This window comes from Schistocerca piceifrons, chromosome 1 (genome assembly GCF_021461385.2).
Source record: "Schistocerca piceifrons isolate TAMUIC-IGC-003096 chromosome 1, iqSchPice1.1, whole genome shotgun sequence".
Taxonomy (NCBI): domain Eukaryota; kingdom Metazoa; phylum Arthropoda; class Insecta; order Orthoptera; family Acrididae; genus Schistocerca; species Schistocerca piceifrons.
Window position 1 is genome coordinate 930,477,658 of NC_060138.1, and position 21,556 is coordinate 930,499,213.

Below are 21,556 nucleotides of genomic sequence, written 5' to 3' on the forward strand. Positions count from 1 at the left end.
TTCAGATAACATCCCTATAGCTTCAGCGGTTGCTCTAACTTTGCCAATGATCCTCCATGACAATTTTATGCACTTTTGGAATAATTTCTGGGGTGATAGCACATCTTGGCCACTCGAATCTCTATTTTCCCCTCATCTTCACAAACCATTTACGCGGGAGCATCAACAGAGAGACATCCACACTCCTCATCTCATCCAGAGCACTGATGCACCTTGTGTTTACTCATTCTCTAAATCTAAACATATTTGTTAGACATTCACATTTTTTCCTTTTAGGCCTGCAGTGGAATATCTCTTGAAGATATAAAAAGTGCCGAAGAGATGGAAAAACTTTCCGTGAAGCAAATAAAGGAAATTCTGTCACTGAATAGAGTAGACTTCAGAGGGTGTGTGGAAAAATCAGAATTAATAGAACGCTTGTCTCGTCTCTGGCACGATAATCACAAATCAAGAACAGGTACTGTATAATAAGTTGATTTTGTGATAAAAAATAAATGTTTCTTTCCTTTCAACCTTGAGCTTCTTAGCATAATCAAACTAATTTTCAATTTGTCATAGATATTAAGGTAATTAGTTTCTTGCACAATGATGTCAATGTTGCTGTTAGTTTTAGAACTGTAATTCAGATACTTAGGCATTATGCATCCCATTACCTTTGAGGCAGCGTCATACCCCAGGGATGGAAGGCTGACATCATTTTTGTATTTTCCTATTTTTCTGTTGTGAACTATTGAGAAGCCTTTTACTCCCAGTGTCCTTCAGTTATAAGGACATTGTGTGTAATACGCTATATGATCAAAAGTATCCGGACACCCCAAAACCATATGTTTTTCATGTTAGGTGCATTGTGCTGCCACCTACTGCCAAGTACTCCATATCAGTGACCTCAGTAATCATTACACATCATGAGATAACAGAATGGGGCACTCCACGGAACTCATGGGCTTCAAATGTGGTCAGGTGATTGGGTGTTTCTTGGGTCATAGGTCTGTATGCAAGATTTCCACACTCCTGAACATCCCTAGGTCCACTGTTTCCGATGTGATAGTGAACTCGAAACGTGAAGGACACCTACAACACACAAGCATACAGGCCGACCTCACCTGTTGACTGACAGACTGCCAACAGTTGAAGATGGTTGTAATGTGTAGTAGGCAGACATCTATCTGGACCATCACACAGGAATTGCAATCTCCATCAGGAACCACTGTAAGTACTAAGACAGTTAGGCAGGAGGCAATCAGACTTGGATTTCATGGTGAAGCGGCTGCTTGTAAGCCATACATTACATCTGTAAATGCCAAACGATGTCTCGATTGGTGTAAGGAGTGTAAACATTGGACGATTGAACAATGGAAAAACATTTCTTGGCATAACGAATCATGGTACACAATGTGGCGATCCAATGGCATGGTGTGGGTACGGCAAATGCCTGGTGAATGTCATCTGCCAGAGTGTGTAGTGCTGACAGTAAAATTTGGAGGCGGCGGTGTTATGGTGTGGTTGTGTTTTTCATGGAGGGGACTTGCACCCCCTTGTTTTGAGTGGCGCCATCGCAGCACAGGTCTACATTGATGTTTTAAGCACCTCCTTGCTTCCCACTGTTCAAGAGCAATTCGGAGATGGCGATTGCATCTTACAACACGATCGAGCAACCGTTCATAATGCACGTCCTGTGGCGGAGTAGTTACATGACAATAACATCCCTGTGATGGACTGGCCTGCACAGAGTCCTGACTTGAATAATTTAGAACACCTTTGGGACGTTTTGTAACACAGACTTTGTGTCAGGTCTGCTGACCGACATCGATCTCTCTCCTCAGTGCAGCACTCCTTGAAGAATGGGCTGCCATTCCCCAAGAAACCTTCCAGCATCTGATTGAACGTATGCCTGTGAAAGTGGAAGCTGTCATCAATGCTAAGGGTGGCCCAACACCAAATTGAACTCCAGTATTGCCGATGGAGGATGCCGCAAACTTGCAAGTCTTTTCAGCCAGAGTCCGAATACTTTGGATCACATAGTGTGTTTAGAACATTGCACCATATTATGAAGACAGGATAGTGAAAGTGAAAGTGTGAGAAGTTAATAGATTATCCAAATTACTTTCATAATGTTCCTTTGCTTCTTGTTTCCTAAATAAATTATATCTTCTCTAAGCAAATTATATCAGCATTTACAGTGGTCGTATATTGTTCAATTAATACAGATTGCGCATCACTGTTGTTCTTACTATTGTTGTATGAATGTGAGGCAGACAAATTTCAGAAACATATGGTGAAACTTTCAGATTTGCTTTTATTAAGTTTGCTCCCCCCTGCGGGTCCGGGCATTAGAATAGGCCCAAGGTATTCCTGCCTGTCGTAAGAGGTGACTAAAAGGAGTCTCTCACATTTCAGCCTTTATTTGATGGTCTCCTGTAGGGTTTGACCTCCATTTTCAAAATTTCCTGAAGAGCGAGCCAATTCGGGAAGGGCACCTTACATGGTGCATAGTGTCAATCGTGCGCTGAGACTTTTCACATCCTTCGTCGATGTGGATCTGCACTTCGGCTAATTCTCCAGCTGTTGGTGGAGGTTACCCTCCTGGGTTTTCCTCCATCCTCTGTGCAGTAGCGCTTTCTGCACAGTCAGTCGTGGTGGAGCTGCCCTGTACTCTGTTGGTTACAGTCCCCTGACCACACAAGGGTTGCTCTGCTGGTGCCTGCGCCGTTAACTCCCCACGTATGCCAAGGAGTAGATGCCCGCCACCCTGGGGCATCGGCACTCCCGGCAATGGCCATCCTGCGAGGTGGCCTTTACTGTGGCTGTGTGGCACCTATGGGGAGGGCCCCTGGTCGCAGTGGGTAGTATCAGGGTAGATGACATGCTTGAAGGGTAGTATGTCTTCTCTTGCTGGTGTTTGACACCAGCAGTCTCTAAGTGGTCAAGATCTAACTTCAATGCTAAGAAATACGACCCCATATCATTCCCCTGGCCACACCATGGGAGGAATGCCAGGCTAAGGATGGCAACAAAGCTTATTCACCCCAGTACCTCGTATTTATGAGAGTTGATGGGGAATCTTGTTTGTCAATGAAACCTCAGTTCTTTGTGGAGCATTTAGAGGACAAATTTGGGGAGGTGGAGGGCTTCTCCAAAATGCAGTCGGTCGGTCTTGATCAAAACAGTACCCTCTGCCCAGTCATGGGCACTACTCGCCTGTGACAAGTTGGGGGATGTTTCCATTACCACCACGCCCCATAAGAGCCTAAATATGGTCCAGGGTGTCATATTTCACAGGGACCTTCCTTTGCAGTCTGACAATGAGCTGCGTGCCAATTTAGAACGGCGAGGTGTTCATTTTGTCCAGCGCGTCCACCGGGATCCAAGGGATAATCAGGTTGCCACTGGTGCCTTCATCTTGGCCTTCAAGGGTGACACATTACCTGAGAAGGTCAAGGTGATGGTCTACAATTGTGACGTAAAGCCATATATCCCTTTCCAGATGTGGTGCTTCAAGTGCTGGAGATCCTTCCTGCTGTGCTTCCAGTGTCACCTGTGTAGATTGTGGATGCCCTTCACATCCCAATACTGCTTATGCTCCATCTCCCATATGCGTCAACTGTGGAGAGCACCATTCGCCTAGCTCGCCAGACTGCAGGATTCTCCACAAAGGAAGAAAGAACAATAATGGAAAAAAAGACGCTGGACTGACTGACCTACACTGAAGCTAAGAGAAAATATGAGAGGCTGCATCCTGTGTATGACATCAACCTATGCCACCGCTATGACAACAGTTCTACCATCTTCCGTTCCACCGTGTACAGTTGGCTGTCGGAGCTGTTAGACTCCACTTGCCCCTTGATGGTGGGGGGCACTTCCCACCCTGTTGCACCTGCACAACCTACTTCAGGAGCAACATCCTCCTCCCCCCCCCCTTCCCCCCCACCCAACCATTGGGGTCATCTATCCCCACTGCTCAGCCAGAGAAGATTAAGAATTCTTTCGCTCCTCTTGCCAGGAAGGGATCCCGTGGGTCACTTCCTTCCCACGTTCCTACCAGTGGCAAAGCTGACACCCACCAGTTGCTGCAGCAACCAAAGGTAGCTGGTCGTAGGGCTTCACGGTCCTCCTCAGTCACTGAGATTGAATCAGTGAAGCCCTCCCAGCCAGACAAACCTAAGGAGCAGCGAGAGAAACCTAAAAATAAGACCCCCAAGAACCAAGGCACTGCACTGGCACCCACACCACCACTACCTACAAGCTTTGCGTCTGAGGATGAGATGGAGATTCTGGTGTCTGCTAAGGACCTAGATCTCTCTGGGCCCTCAGACACAATGAATGTCGACCCTACAGCAACATAAGCAGCACTCTTCCTTAGAGCACCTAATAGTCCTTAAGCGGCCCCATGCCCGCATTCGTCAGCCTATAAAAAGACGGAAACAGGAGTGTTGGGAGAGGTACATGTTGACCATTGGGTGCCATACATCACCTTCCCAAGTCTGGACGAAGATCAGTCATGGTTTTGGGTACCAGACCCCCAACAGGTGTCCCTGGCATTAACATCAGTGGCATGTTGTCTACCAATGCAAACGTGATTGCTGAGTACTTTGCTGAGCACTATGCTTGAGCCTGTACGTTGGAGAACTACCTCCCAGCCTGTTGCACCCTCAATCGGTGGATGGAAAGGAATGTCCTCTCGTTCACTTCATGCCACAGTGAACCCCATAACGTCCCATTTACAGAGTTGGAGCTCCTCAGCGTCCTTGCACATAGCCTCAACATAGCACCGGATCCGGATCGGATCCACAGTCAATGATCAAACATCTTTCGTCTGACTACAAGCAACATTTCCTCGTCATCTTCAACCAGATCTGGTGTGATTGCGTCTTTCTGTCACAATGGCATGAGAGCACCATCATTCTGGTGCTCAACCCGGTCAAAACACACTTGATGTGGATAGTTACTGGCCCATCAGCCTCATCAACTTTCTTTGTAAGCTGCTAAAAAGTGTGGTGTATTGGCGGTTGGGTCAGGACCTGGAGTCATGTGGCCTACTGGCTCCGTGTCAAGGTGGCTTCCGCCAGATTCGCTATATCACTGATAATCTTGTGTCCTTAGAGCCTGCCATTCGAGCAGCCTTTTCCAGACACCAACATCTGGTGGCTGTCTTTTTTGACTTATGTAAAGCATACGACATGACCTGGTGACATCATATCCTTGCCACATTGTATGAGTGGGGTCTCTGGGGCCCGCTCCTGATATTTATCCAAAACTTCCTGTCGCTCCGTACTTACCGTGTCTTAGTCGGTGCCTCCCATAGTCTCCCCCCCCCCCCCCCCCCCTCCCCCTCCCACCCCATATTCAGGAGAACAGCATTCTGCAGGGCTCCATATTGAGTTTCTCTCTATTTTTAGTGGCTATTAATGGTCTAGCAGCAGCTGTAGGACCATGGTCTCACTTTCTCTGTATGTGGATGACTTCTGCATTTCATACTGCTCCTCAAGTACTGGTGTTGCTGTGCTGCTCCTACAGGGAGCCATTCACAAGGCGCGTTCATGGGCTCTAGCCCATGGCTCCCAGGTTTCATCCACAAAGTCGTGTGTAATGCATTTCTGTAGGCATCGCACCATTCATCCAGAACCAGAACTTTACCTTAATGATGATCCACTCACTGTAGTGGAGACACATCAATTCTTAGGACTGGTTTTTGACAACCGATTGACTTGGCTACCTCACCTTAGTCAGCTTAAGGGGAACTGCTGGCAGCACCTCACTGCCCTCCGCTGCCTGAGCAACACCAACTGGGGTGCAGATAGCTCTACACTGCTGCAGCTCTACTGAGCCCTTGTTCAATCCCGCCTTGACTATGGGAGTCTGGTTTACGGTTCGGCAGCGCCATCAGCGTTGTGTTTACTCGATCCAGAGCACCACTGTGGCGTTCGCCTAGCGACGGGAGCTTCCTTCCCCATCCTTTGGTAGCGTCCATCTATGCTCTGGAATGGTCCCATCGTTCAGTGGTGTTTATGTGGACCCTAGGACATGTCGGAATCTCAGGCATTGAACACGCCGACATGCTGGCCAAACAGGCTACACAGAAACTGCTTCTAGAGATAGGCATCTCTGAAACTGACCTCCATTCTGTCTTACGCAGCAGGTGTTTTCGGCTTTGGGAGACAGAATGGCATAACAGTACGCACAACAATCTGCATGTCATTGAGGAGACTACAAATGTGCGCAAGTCTTCCATGCATCCCTCTCGCAGGGAATCAGTTGTCCTCTGCTGGTTCTGTCGCATGGTAACCTCCTCCGTTGCGAGGACCACCTTGGTGTCTCTGTGGCTCACAAATGACTGTCGTCGACCTCTTGTTGGACTGCCCACTTTTAGGTGCTGTGTGGCGGGCTTTTAACTTTCCCAGTATCCTACCTTCAGTGTTGGGTGAAAATGCCTCAACAGCAGCTTTAGTTTTACGTTTTATTCGTGAGGGTGGGTTTTATCATTTGATCTACAACTATTAACCTGGTAGGTCACAAATTCACAATAAATCTCAGTTGGGTTACAAGGTAAAGTATTTTATTAATTTTAAGTAGTAAACTAAAAGGAAAATAATATTTTATTTTTATGTAAAATGCAGTACTTTAAATCTTTTACGTGTAAAGTAGTTTGGTTCTGATATACATTTATTCTGTCTTAACAGAGTTGGACAATTTGAGCCTTCAAGAATTATGCAAAATATGTATGGATGCTCCTATTGAATGTGTTATTTTGGAATGTGGACATATGGCTACTTGTATGAAATGTGGAAAGCAACTAAGCGAGTGTCCTATTTGCCGGCAATTTGTTGTGAGAGTTGTGCGAACTTTTCGAGCATAAGTGGTAATTTTATATTTACTGTTACAAAAATTTACTTTTTATGTGTGTGAATTTTAGTATTACATAAAAGGAAAAGTTTTTGTGTGTATTGAGATAACTAAAGATATGTGCTTTTAAAAACAATAAAAAAAACATTGTAAACTAGTATTTCTATTACCAGTAGCTTAGAAGGCCGTGTACTTTGTTACCAATAAATGACTGGATGAATTAAAACTGTGTATCAACTATAAGCATGTGTACATTGTGCATGTCAGATTTAATAAGAACAAAACTGAAATAGACCTATATTTCCTTACTTTCGTCTTTTGGTGAAGCACGTTACTCTGCCCATGTGTTCATACAGCTATTATTATTATTATTATTATTATTATTATTATTATTATTATTATTATTATATTGTGACTCTTACAGGAGCACTGGATGAATAGATTTCTGCAACAAAGTAATGATTAGAAGGGAAAAATCTCAATTTCTTTAAGCAGATTATTGATAAAGGAACAAGATGCCTGTGTTAATTTTATGATGCAGTTCCATGCAAGAGGGAATAATTGGTGGAGAGCCACACACTGTTCTCGTAGCTATGAAACAGTGTGTTTTGCAAAGCTGCTTAAAACTTGAAAGGTTGTTATTTGTAAACTCATCTAATGTCAAGACATTTAGTGCAGACACACTTAAGTATTCCTTTACCTGAGCACATCACCTGACAAAGGAACCAAGTACCTGCTTGTGGAGGATGGGCAAATGAATTGCTCAGTTCAAAAATTAGCTCGTTATATGTCCTAGCATTTAGTCGCACACAACACTAAGGCCAGCAGCTGAACCCACCAAAATAATGAGGCAAGAGATTTGTACGTTGTTGCAGACAGTTCAGATGAATCAAAATTTTACAGTCTTATTACAGTTTGTAGAGTTTGTAGCAGCATCCCCATGCATCACCAAATTATTGCTGACTGAACACATTCTTCAGTTTGTGCTCTGCATTCTTAACTCTCATGCCTGTTGTTCTCTGTAGAAGTGTACAGTACTGCAGTTGGTTTTGTATGTTGAGTGAAAAGTTTACTACAAGAAGACTGTATAATGAATACACAAAGTATGGATTCACATTCTTTGAAACGCAAAGTTCCATGTTATAATGTCCTCAGTAACAACTCGTGGCAGGCTCTACATCTGGAACATCATCTAACATCTCATTTGGCATTGAAAAATATAAAAAAAGCTTTTTCTTGCAAAAAGAGTTTTCACTGCACTTGACTTGCACTTTCAGTGCAGCATCCAGTTCCTCAGGTGAAGTGTATGAAGCTAAAGATAGTATGTGGATCTTAGTGAGGGCTAATAGGATCAGGATTTTTCTTTCTGGAAATACTTAGGAAACCAGAAAGTGAACCTAACATGGTCAGTTAAATTGCATGAAACTAGACTCGACTGGGATCTTTCAGCAGGAAAATGAGAAAGTTATTGAAGAATCATTTGATATTTCCCTTTTTATGTAAATAAAAAAAATAAAAAAATAAAACACACACACACACACACACACACACACACACAGAATTGGTGAGATGTATACAAATCTTCCATTTTTAAAGCAACAAGAATTGGTTTTGGAGAAAAGAGTGAAAAATGGATGACATACATCTTTCAAACAACAGTGTGCAATGTAGGCTTGAAGAAATGGCACTGAATGTGAAAGAACAGCTAGTTAAGTCTGAAAATATTTCTATTTTTTGCCTTGCAGTGTGATTATATCTTCAACGACGTCACTTAATAGTGTACTGCCGGTTTATGGACGAGAAGAAAGTAATGGTAGAACTATTGTTACCTGAAAACCTGGAAACATCAAAAGTTTGGGACTTACTTTCCACCATTAGTGAATCATTGGTTCAAAATGGTTTGTCTTGGGACAGTTATGGGAATTTGTACTGATAGAGCACAAGCTATGTTAGGTTCACTTTGTAGCTTCCTAAGTATTGCCAAATAAATAAATATAATCTTATTGGTTCTCACTGTAAGATCCACAGGCAAGCCCTAGCTTCTAAAATTATGTGAGAAGCTGAACACTGCACTGAAAGAGGCTATCAGTGTATTTAATATAATTAAGTCGATTATTCTGAAAACACATTTTTTCCTAGTCTGTCTCTTGATCAGTGCTGAACATCTGTCATTAATCTTTCGTACAAGTCTGGCGGCTTTGAAAGGTCAATATGGTTAGTGGGCTGTATGAATTGAAATCAGAGGTAGAACTATTTCTTTTGAGTCGAGGGAAAGCCGAGCAGCATTCATTCACTAATGTCTGCTTTATATTTTCCACAGCATACCTTGCAAGCTTCTTTGAAATCATGAATCACCTGACTGAAACTACAAAGTAGAAACACCACAATAGTGGATGCCAGTGATGCCATAAGGGCCTTCTTGGAAAAGGCAAATTTACTGAAGCATCACTAGGTGCTCCCATTACTAACTTTTCATCGTTCTCTCAATACAGTGAACTTCCATATAGACAACAGCGCAATGTCAACGACTGGAAAGTGGTCGTCAGTGAACACCTGGAACAGCCTCAAGAAAAGTTCCTCATTTGTCTTCAGAAGACTGGCAGGGTATAATAGGAAGAGTACCAATCATCTTTTGTAGCTGATGTGCATGCAAATGCTGATGAAATACAGGATGATGCTATTAAACTGATTAGAGTGCTAAAGAACAGTTTGCAACAAATGTGGCTGGAAGAATTTTGGGTCAGTTTCCTTCCTGTTCATCCAGAAGTGGAAAAGGAAGCCTCAAGTCCTTCTGCAGTTCTCATGTACAGTCGTATAAGAGACTAGATTCTCGACAGTAGCCATCATGAAAACAAAACACCATGCTCGCCTGAATGTGGAGAGTGACCTTAGACGTGCTTTAACATTCAGGAGCTCCTTAAAGAAAAACAGTCTCTATCATCTCATTGATGGTCTGAAATTTTCTTCAGATTTTCATTACATAAAAAATGTTGGATGTGAGAATTGTTGTTCAATTGAAAACAATATCATTAGGTATTCAAGAAACATATAAAGACGTTTCTATTTTTGACTACAAAGTCCTTTGAAACACTATAGTTCTGTACTAATCTACATTTAATAACACTCTTTTACTGAAGTGTGAACTGCAGATAACTGCCAAATAAAATTTCTTAAAAGAAGCAAAATAAGTTATTAAATAAATGCACAAAGATAGTGGTGCATGGGATGTTATGGAGCTGCAAATGAGAGATAACAGGTAGGAAAGGGTGCAATCTACTGGTCCAATATCTTGACTGTAATTGTTGCTCAAAGTGTTTGAGAGAGATTAATTCTCAAAAGTTTAAGCGATGTGGTTCACATATTGTGTCAATGTAACTTCTGTCATTTTTTAAGTATAGTTATTATTAAAGTGGTAATGTATGTTTCTCACTGTTCTAATTTTCGTGGATTTTTCATATGATGATTCTATGCTTTATTATGTAATTTTGTTGTATTCTGGAGTAACCATAACTTCACACATTGCAAAGACATCCATCTTTGATGGAATCAAACCTTTGGCGCCTGTTCAACCATCCCATCCCTACTACAGTACATGGGGAAATCCAGTGGACAGGTAGACATGGTTGCTCACTTGCTTTGCATTTGCTCTGCCCCAGTCATGTCTACATAATACGCCCACTGCCAGCTTGGTAAATGGGCATTACCTCACATCTTACAGCCCATTGTTACCACAGGAGCAGTTAGTCGATGTTGACTGCTATTGGTGATTTAGCATAGATAATTTTCCCATCATATTAGCTAGATTTTTCTGTGCTCTATTAGTTTACATCATCTAAAGGATTAGTTCACAACTCAAGTTTTCTTTTGACTTCATACTATGGCATGCTCTAAACGGGTTCTAAAACAGTGAAATTATTAATACATTGAGACAAGAACTGGATATCAGAAATATTGTAGATGCAGCCCACTAAATGTACTTTGTACTTTCATCCACATTGTAAGATGTTATGAGTTCCTCTTAATAGGGGTTTAGCCTTGACTAGCTCCAGTAGAGGGCTTATTTCTCAGTTACATTATATGTAAAATTCAGGACCTACCTTTAATGCCGAGACCAGTACAGTGAAACAACTGGAACAATGTTCTCAACAGAATCTGAGGAAGCTGCTGCTGCTTGAGAGTACAGCTAGTGCAGAGTAAGGGTTTCTCGAGCTGATGTGTTTACAGCCTGAGCTGTGGGTGAGTTCATCTCTTCCTTCCTAAGCCATGTATTGTATCTGCCTGAGATGAACTGTTGCACAACGTAGAGGTGTACTGTGGGTTGCCTCCTCTGTAGGCTGCTGGTGATAACATTGCAGGAGATACAGAATAAACAATACAACCATGACATCAGCATACTGTGTTTGTCGTCAACCACATCTGCTGTAGACACCTTGGTATCGGGTGACGCCAGTTTCACTAATAGAGGCACAAGAGTCGATGGAGTTAATGCTGCCATTGTTCATCTTATGTAGATCACATGCCTGATGGTCACCGCAGCAGTATTCTTCCACTTGGTGACTCTAAAGGACACCACCTGGCCGACCAGAGCCATATCACACCTGGTGTCACTCCGGGCTAAGCACTGACCGCAATTACCGGCCCCTCTGTCAGATCTCAATTTGCCCCACTGCAGTCCTTCACTCTGTTATGTGAGTCTTCACACTTTGACTCGCTGGCCATCCAAGCTGGGCCTGATGTTGGCTGCAGTTGAGAACCATCAGTGCAAAACTCATTGTCACTCTTGGATCTTGCTAGCTGTATCCCATCCAATGGCGCCATCTCTATTCAACAGCCATGCTACCTCCAACTGGACTCTGCCTCACTTGGACCTCGTTCCTGGATCATCCCCAAGTCCTGAAACTCACACAGCGATGGTGCCCTTGTCAGAACTCTCCCAATGCTGCAGCAACAATATAAGGAATAGATAGATTGCTATTTATCATAAAGATGACACGTTAAGTTGCAGGGAGGTACAATGAAAAGACAGTTACGCATTAGATTTTGCCCAAAGCCTTCTTCAAAAAATGACACACGCACACACGCACATACACACACACGCACACACGCACACACACACACACACACACACACACACACACACTTTAACATAAGGAAGCACACCTTGCATACACATGCTGCCAACTCCGGCAGCTCTGACCAGAATGCAGCAATCTGGAGGGGGCAGGGAAGCAGGGAAAGAACAGCGGGGTTCACATGAGAGGAGAGAAGATCACTTTGTCTCATAGCATGCAGGGACTAGACTGCCAACAAGTGCAGTGTTGGGAGGCTGTCAGGCAGGAAGGGTTGGGGATGGGGGAGTGAAGGAGGAGAGGAGTGGGGAAGAGGAAAGACAGGCAGGTGCTTTGGCAGAGGACAGCACACAAAGAGGGTGGGAGACAAGAATAGGAGGTACGACAGATGGGGTGTTTGATGTTAGGTGGAGGGTGTGGAGACAGTAGATTACCATTGGTTGAGGCTAGGATAATTTCAGAAGCACAGAACATTTCATAAGTATAAATCCCATTTGCACAGTTCATAAAAGCTGGAAGGGAGGGGAGGATCCAGGTAGTGAACCAGCCCTTGAAATAAAACATCTTACATTCAGCTGTATGTTGTGCTACAGGGTGATCTACTTTACTCTTGGCCACAGTTTGGCAGTGGCTGTTCATCCTGGTGGACAGCTGGTTGTATATATACAAAGCTATGAAGTGATTGCAGCAGATCTGGTGTATAACATGCTTCCTCAGGTGGCCTGGCGCCTGATGTGGTAGGATAAACCTGTGATTGGTATGGAATAGGAAGTACTGTGTATGTGGATCAGGCACATTTTGCACCTGGGTCTTCCACAGGGATATGATCCCTGTCACAAGGTGTTGGGATTGGGAGTGGTATGGGGATGGACAAGGATTTTATGGAGGTTGGGGCACTCCTTTGCGGCTGGTTCTTAGGGATGGTGGGAGGATATGGTGTATGAGGGAAAATGGCATGAGAGATATGTTTGCAGACTAAGTCTGGGGGGATAGTGCATGTCTATGAAGGTCATTGTGAGACCTTCAGAATACTGGGCAAGGAAGTTACTGTCACTGCAAATACCCTGTCCCATGGTGACCAGGCTGTATAAGAGGGAATTTTGGTGTGAAAGGGATGACAGCTGTCAAAATACAGGTATTGTTGGTGGGTTTAATGTGGACGGCAGTGTGGAGGGATCCACCACAGAGTATTAGTTAAACATCCAGGAGGGTGGCACAATGAGTTGAGGACCAGGTGTCATATTCCTGAGTCCAGATCATGAAAATATCAGCAATGAACCTAAACCAGACCTGGGGTTAAGCATTGTGGGAGCTTGGAAGTTCTCCTCTAGATGGCACAGGCATCCCAGAACCACATCTGCTTCCTCTGCAAGAAACTGCTACTGCGTAATTCCTGCTACATACATCACATCTGATACTGAATCCCTTGCTCTCCAGCATCTATGAGAGCATTCCAGACAAACTTCATAAGCTATTCAATCTGCTGACATCCTAGTGCTGCCTCTAAGCACTGTAATCCAACTGCTACCCAACCCACAGTGTTCCTGCTCCTTAACCCCTCATAGGACACAGAGACCCTCCTAGTTGACCTTTTGAACCTACCACATCCCCCAAAACTCCGTATCGACACTGTCACAGTGTTTTCCTACATGATGCTTTACTCGGCACTACCCTACCACTGAGTTGCACAACAGTATGTAATACACACAATTTCTGACTCCCAACATTCCTTCACATTTTAACTAACTTCATTACTGTAAAACTCCTACGTTTAACTAACTTAATCACTCGAATCATTCAATCCTCTACACAACTTCCATGAAGGTGGCACGCTGGGTTGAGGAGGACCACTTGAAGCAGTTACGAGAGAAGCTGTTGAAGTTGTGTCTTGGCCCGAGTCCAGATCATGAAGATACCATCAATGAACCTAAACCAGACTAGGAGTTTGGCGTTTTGGGAGACCAGGATGGTCCCTTCTAGATAGCCAATAAAAAGGTTGGCATAGGTCGATGAGACAGGGCACTGACCTGTCCCATTGCCATCACTGCCATGCTCCTCCAGCCACGATCACAGCAGAGGTCCGCAGTGTGTGGTTCCAGATGCCGTGGTATAACCCAGCGAGGCCATAGCAGCTACAGTCACTGCAACGGGGGACACCTGTGAGAATCCACCAGCCACCTTCACGGTCAGGCACAGGCACAAGAGTCGCTTTCAATGGGATGCCCACCTCGACGGCTGCCCACTCCCCCATTTAGCTGCCTTCACAGTTCCAGCCCAAGCTGTATTGCAGACACTGTACCATTGGCTGCCAAAAAGCCCATTTCCACCATTAACCCTCATCCTAATGCCAGTAGCTTCTTGAGCCTGTCTTTTTATCTTACAGCAGTCCCCCTACACCCAGGCAGATCCTAAATACACACTACTTCCAGACACACGTCTTCATGCTATCAGCATTACTGCCTATCTGTTTAATAAAAGTCTGACCCCCTCATAAGGCCTAATATTCAGCCCCCAAATGCAGGTTTAATTGTGCTAAAATTATGAAGATAGTCCTTTGCTGTACTTTCTTTAGTGGGAGCATTTGTTCACGAGCCACCTTACCACAGCCAGCCCGAAGCGCACATTGAATCTTGCCATAACTAGTGCACAACTTCTTCCAGAGAAGATCTTGCCCTCCACTTGTTCCTGGAAACTATTCCCAAAATCATCTTTGATTTTCTTGCCATGTCTGATTAATGGTGCACTTCTGCTTATATGGCAGAGGTGTTGTTTCCCTTTATTCCACAATATTTGGTGACTGAATCTACATCTTCAATTGCTGAAAGTTTTGCTGTCATGTGTACCTGCTGCATGGACTCGGCATTCCAACCGTTCGCCCCCAGTAGCTGAGTGGTCAGTGCGACATAATGTCAATTCTAAGGGCCCAGGTTCGATTCCCGGCTGAGTCAAAGATTTCCTCTGCTCAGGGACTGGGTGTTGTGTTGTCCTTATGATCATCATTTCATCCCTATTGATGCTCAAGTCGCCAAAGTGGCGTCAAATCGAAAGACTTGCACCCGGCGAACGTTCTACCCGACGGGAGGCCCTAGTCACACGACATTTTTTTTAGCATTCCAACCAGAGCACCACTGTTTATAGTCTAGTTTGGCTTGTGATGAACATTCTGATATACTGTCTTGTAGCATTTCCCAGCTCTGGTGGATGTGATGGGCTGGTAAGATTTTAATAAATTGAGTACCTGACTCCAAACCTTGTTTAAATTGAAACCTTTGTCCTTATTTACTACATTTGACACATTTATTTCAATAGACTCTTTAATTTACTGTGTTAGAAATTTTGATTTGCACCACAATACTGGAATCGCCATATTTCATTTCATGATTAATTCAAGGTGGTACTTGGTGACCGCTGATTTGTGTGGTTGTTTGGCATGTTTCACTGTTGTTCCTTGCCTCTATCCTCAATTGTTCTCCCCCTCATAAGACTACCTGCAGTCACGTGAATGCAGTAGACACCCAGCATGTGTAGACCTGGATCACCTCCGGCATTACAAAGATTATTTTTTAACTTTGTTGATGGGGGCAAAATACAGTGGCTGCCACATTTATGAAGAATCTACTAATCTTTCTGAACATTTGGCCTGGATAAGGTGAACAAGTGGTTCTTTGCTTATCTTTCTCCGTCTCATTTTCAACCTCCTTTTCAGGAGTTCTTGATTTTTTAACTGCAAAGCCGTGGATTTCAGGGAATATCAGTATAGGCTCTGAAAAACGAAAGAGCATCAACGGGAGTAGTGGGCATCGGGAGTCGAACTTGGCTATAAATCGCAGCACAGGATCAATGATAGTTCAGTCTTGTTGGAGTGTTAGGAGGCCAGGCAGTAAGTACACACAACACCAAAACTTCATTTCAGTTGGCTTTTAATTTTCTTTGGTAGAACAATCAGTGGTACTTTGTGTGTGGTATTTTCATATCTGTATACTATTCTACTTCAACATTTCACTTCTACTCCTTTTCAAATTCACTTTCAAACTGACACTACTAGTTCTTCTGACACTAATAAACAAACCTCTAATTCTACAAATAGCTGTTTCTTGTCTTCTTAATGTGACAACACGTAAAAACTGAAACTATTCACCAATATTGATAACTACAGATAAATTTGCAACATTTACAGTCTTAGTACAAAAGTGTTTCAGGATAAAGCTGGTGGACAGCGAATGATGTTGACAAGTCAATGCCACGTATTTTCCCATTGGAAACAAATATTTTGCAAAAAACTATGTTATTCTCAACAGTACTGCAAAGTTGTTTCCAATTATTTCTTAATTGGCCACAGAATTCATTTACGTGGTGGTGGTCTTCGGTCCAAAGACTAGTTTCAAGCAGCTCTCTATGCTACTCTATCCGTGCAAGCCTCTTCATCTCCAAGTAACTACCACACCCTACATCCTTCTGAATCTGCTTACTGTATTCATCTTTTGGTCTCTCTCTATGATTTTTAACACCCACACTTCTCTCCAGCACTAAATTGGTGGTCCCCTGATGCCTCAGAATGTGTGCTATGAACAGATCCCTTCTTATAGTTGAGTTGTGCCACAAATTCCTCTTCTCTCCTATTCTGTTTAGTACCTCCTCATTAGTTATGTGATCAACTCATTTAATCTTCAGCATTCTTCTGTAGCACCACATTTCGAAAGCTTCTATTCTCCTCTCATCCAAACTGTTTATCGTCCTTATTTCATGTCCATACATGGCTGCACTCCATACAAATACTTTCAGTAACGACCTCCTGACAATTAAATCCGTACTGTATGTTAACAAATTTCTCTTCTTCAGAAACACTTTCCTTGCCGTTGCCAGTCTGCATTTAATATCCTCTCTACTTCGACTATCATCAGTTATTTTGCTCTCCAAGTAGTGAAGCACATATACTGCTTTAAGTGTCTCGTTTCCTAATCTAATTCCCTCAGCATCACTTGATTTAATTTGACCACATTCCATTATCATCGTTTTACTGTTGCTGATGTTCATCTTATATCCTGCTTTCAAGACACTGTCCATTCCGTTCAACTGCTTTTCCAAGTCCTTTGCTGTCTCTGACAGAATTACGATGTCATCGGTGAACCTCAAAGTTTTTATTTCTTCCCCATGCATTTAATTTCCTAGTCCAAATTTTTCTTTTCTTTCCTTTGCTGCTTGCTCAATATACAGATTGAATAATATTGGGAATAGGCTACAATCCTGTCTCACTCCCTTCTCAACCTTTGCCTCCCTTTCTTGCCCCCTCAACTTTTATAACTGCTATCTGATTTCTGTACAAATTATAAATAGCCTTTCGCTCACTGTGTTTGACCCCTGCCACCTTTAGAATTTGAAAGAGAGTATTCCAGTCAACATTGTCAAAAGCTTTCTCTTCGTCTACAAATGCTATAAACTTTGCGTTTCCTAAACCTATCTCCTATGAGAAGCCATAGGATAGGTACTGCCTTGCGTGTTCCTACATTCTCCAGATCCAAAAAAGATCTTCCCTGAGGTCAGTGTCTACCAGTTTTCCATTCGTCTATAAAGAATTCGTGCTAGTATTTTGCAACCGTGACTTATTAAACTGATAGTTTGGTAATCTTCACACCTATGAGCACCTGCTTCCTTTGGAGTTGGTATTATTATAATCTTCTTGAAGTCTTGAGGGTATTTTTCATTTAAGTAATTCTCTTAAATGTTAAATTTCATTTCATGACAAAAATTAGGCTATACTTTCCCAACAGACTCATTTTTATGTAATTAAAGCAGATTTGTATATACAGATTGTTTGTGTGTGACAGGTTTCCTGTGGTTTGCTATATCACTGTAATTGACACCCATAAATTAATTGCCTTATTGTCTACCTGCATCAACTACTTTAACATATGTGTTATTAATTACATTGTTTTGTACATCTTCTAAGTGAAATTCCACAAAGCATTAAATTGTTTTTGTCCTAATCTACTGTTTAATTCAATTTGACAGTTTCAACCTTGGTTTTTACAATTGAAAAGTTCAGTTTCTCACTCATTCATCACTTATGAAAGTTTTTCATCAATTTTGGAATGCTTTCTGCACTTTGGCTACTTAACTTGCTTTTTTACTCTTCGGTTCTGTTTATTTCAGCTATCTGACTGCCTCGCTCACTTATTGAGACTTTAATTTTGTTACTTAATTCATATTTTGATTCACTGTTAAAAATATTGAATTTGTTGTGTGTTTGGCATTTGAGTCAACTTGCACTTCGATTTCCCCCCCCGCCCCCCCTCCCCCCCATAACTGTTCAAGCATAACATTTCCCCCTTTTGGATGAAAACTTTGTTCATAACTCGGAGCCTCCCCCATCTCTTTGTCTGACATCAACTCCTGTTTAATTAGTTTTTAAGGTGCTTCCTTCAGTTTAGAACTGTAAAAAAAAGTGACTTCACAGACAAAGTACTACAGTCACTGATCAAAAATCACAATGAAAAACAGTACTTGTCTTTTTGCTTTGTAAGTTGTTGAGGTTCCAATCCAATCTGAAATCACTCACTGTGTTCCATTTGGCCTATCTTTCCTCTTATCCTTCCGGTATGCAGTATGACTGTTGGCTTCCCAGTATGATTTTGTTTGTCCTTGCAAAACATCCCAAATTTGCAGATGATTGAAATCTAAGATACAAAACAAAATTTTGTACTGAAACTGCATTGTCGTCAATCCTAGCTCCTAACACCATTTTGTAACATTTTGATACAAAATAGTATGATCTATTGACAATAAAAACAAATCTTTGTCTTCTAACTGGTTCATGAAGCGTCTTGATAGAATTTCTAGCAGGAACTTTGCTTACCCTTGTCCCCTTTTTCACGGTAGGCCTGATTGTTAAAAATCTTGCTATGTTGCTATTTAAATTAATCGTGGTTCTTAATACATGTTGGATGTCAGATACCCATTTTAATTAACAAACTATATACATGTTTTTGATCAATTTTTCACTTTGTATTATTACTTTTCACAATTACATCGATCTTTACAAAACATATTGCATGTGGCCAAGACTGAGACATGCTGTGTAATACTGACTGGAACTCAGAAAAATTGAGACTGAGCCAAAAACTGAGACCTGTGGGTATATTTGTCCAGCTATGTGTAAATGACAATAAGTTCATATAACATTATTAACATGACTTAGTAAATGTATTTGCATTTAACATTTACAACTCAGTAAGAATTTGATTACTCAGTTTGGTCCTTAAGAAAGTGTTGCCATGTTTTATATAAGTCATATTATTGTAAACACACATTTCTTATACAAAATTTGGGAAAGTGATTATTTGACACAATCAGCTTAAAAAAGTTTTAATTTCTGCTTTAATTAACAGTACAATTTGTAATGCTATTGTTCTCATAGAATCTTGCTTTGGTTACAGGCATTATGCCAAACTGTTGTTTCCAAAATAAATAGTCAGGATATAAGGAAATGATGTCAAACCGATATTCTGAAAATTTCTTCAAAAGTAAGTTTACATAAAATAATGAAAATTTGATATCCAGTAGAAAGCCTTTTTTAAGTGTAATGTTAACTGTACACACACATTCTAGTGAAATTACGAATGTCAATGTTAACAGTAATTTACAAAATATATGTTCCATTGTTTAACCCTTATGATGTCTGTGGGAAATTTTCTCATAAATTTGTATGCTATAAGTCACATGTGAAGATGTAAACAATCAAAAAGCATTGGGAATTGATATTCTGAAACAAAAAAAAGACCTGCCCTCTCAGCAAATGTACTAAAATATTGGTACCTTTAAGGTGCTAGTAAAGATAAACAGATCGATAAGGACCTAATGATAACAGGCAGACATTGAGAAGCAGATTAGATCAGCGCTTTGATTCACAACTGAGGATATGCTTGTACAGATCAGTATTAATTGTGCATAGTTGCATTTACCAGTTTTATAAATAAAGCGAAGTTGAAAATTGTGTACTTTGTTATGTTGGACATCATAACCCAAATTCTGTCAACCAACCAACTTAAAGGATCTCAAAACAAACAACAAAAAACAAAACTACAATGTCCAGCTTGTTTATTGGCCAGTCCACTGTTTAGAGTCTCATCTATACAGTTCGGGTTTGTCTTTTCTTACTTCATTAATCATAGATTTTTCACATTTAGCAGAAGCAATGAAAATCCCAAATGCTCTGTGGTATCTCATTATAGCTGACATGTGAGCCATGTATGTCACACGGGCTGAAAGAAAGTGCCATCCACTTTTTTTTTTTGCATGGAATTACATATTGTTGCTGATAATTTTAGGCTTGTGAATATAGTTATTACAATACTAGAGCTTGATGAACGGAGTTAGTACAGTGATGGCTGTATAATCTTGTAATGGCTGTATTTGCATCAGAATAGATTTTCTGAAATGGAAATGTCTCAGTAGTGTCTGCACTAGGTAAATCACAGGGGGAATGTAGGACAAAATGTCATTTGGTATACTAACCAATTCCCAAAATAAAAACCATTACTAACCACCTCAGCATTCTTTTAATACAGATGATCAAATTTGTAATGTTAAGTGTGTGTTAACATAACCCATTTTGAAGTTGGACTATTGATAAAAATTTTAAAAGATGATGCCCAAAAATAGATTGTCCCATATAACTTTTTTCAGTACACACACAAAATTAAGTTACTGTATACATTTAATCCAAAATCCAGATTGAATTATGTGAATTCAGTATAAATAGAGTAATGAGTTATTATGATACAAAATTGCTAAATGCATAATTGATAAATAATAGTGGAAGGTACAGGAACTTGAAAGTTTTTTTGCTCTTATGCCCAAAATCTGTAGAACAGGATCATACCAACAGATTGCCAGATAATCATTCCGCTATGGATGAAGCCAAGAATGAGTGATCAAAACATCTGGACTTGTAAATTAATGAGCAGAACAACAGAGAGAATGCCATTGGCACAGGATAAGGAGTTAGTTGGCACTGAATGATGCATCAGGACAAGAATGCAGATCTGGAACTGAATGGTTTTGGAAAAAATAGTGACCCTCTGATTTCAATGGGCAAAGAGGCTAGACATTGTGACCCACTGATTTCAGTGGGCTTCAGGAGATTGGTTGTGGCAGAGGAGGTCAAAGGTTATGAAGGATCTTTGGAATCTATACAGTACTTAAAAATAAGGGAAGTTTCTTAGTCTTTCAGGCCTGTAACTAATAATTACTAAGAAATCAAAGAATAGTGATTTTTGATCTGTGCTTATAGGTTCTATTCACCTGTTTTACAGTTTGTTTACTTCTTGATAAAAGAATTGAAGTTATATATTGTTAGTTAAAAAAAATTGCGCACAATAAAAAAAAGAAAAATTAATGGTGGATGTGCATACGTATTTCGAGGTCATGTATTTGATTGTTTGTACACATTGTACTTTCCTCATTTAGAATATCAGCAAAGGATCCAAATCAGTGATTCTTCAATTTCTCGGAAACTTTTAAATTGCATGCTACATATAAATGAAATTTCCTTATTTCTGAGTCTTTCAATAACTATACCTTGTCCACTTTGCATTTTGACCTTAAACCATCGTACATTAAATGTATTTTGCATTTTACTTGAAAGTCGC

At 41.4% G+C, this 21,556-nt stretch overlaps 1 protein-coding gene across 5 annotated transcripts in view; it reads left to right on the forward strand.

The window, feature by feature from the left end:
- Positions 1–7,043, forward strand: part of LOC124789890 (E3 ubiquitin-protein ligase RNF34) — a 93,861-nt gene extending 86,818 nt beyond the window's left edge. For all 5 annotated transcript variants that reach the window (XM_047257765.1, XM_047257928.1, XM_047257845.1 and 2 more), the window contains 2 exons: positions 277–457; positions 6,678–7,043. In XM_047257765.1, coding sequence (XP_047113721.1) covers positions 277–457; positions 6,678–6,853 — 357 coding nt within the window. In that variant the 3' untranslated portion in view covers positions 6,854–7,043. The remainder of the gene's footprint in view (positions 1–276; positions 458–6,677) is intronic.
- The last annotated feature ends 14,513 nt before the right edge of the window (positions 7,044–21,556 follow it).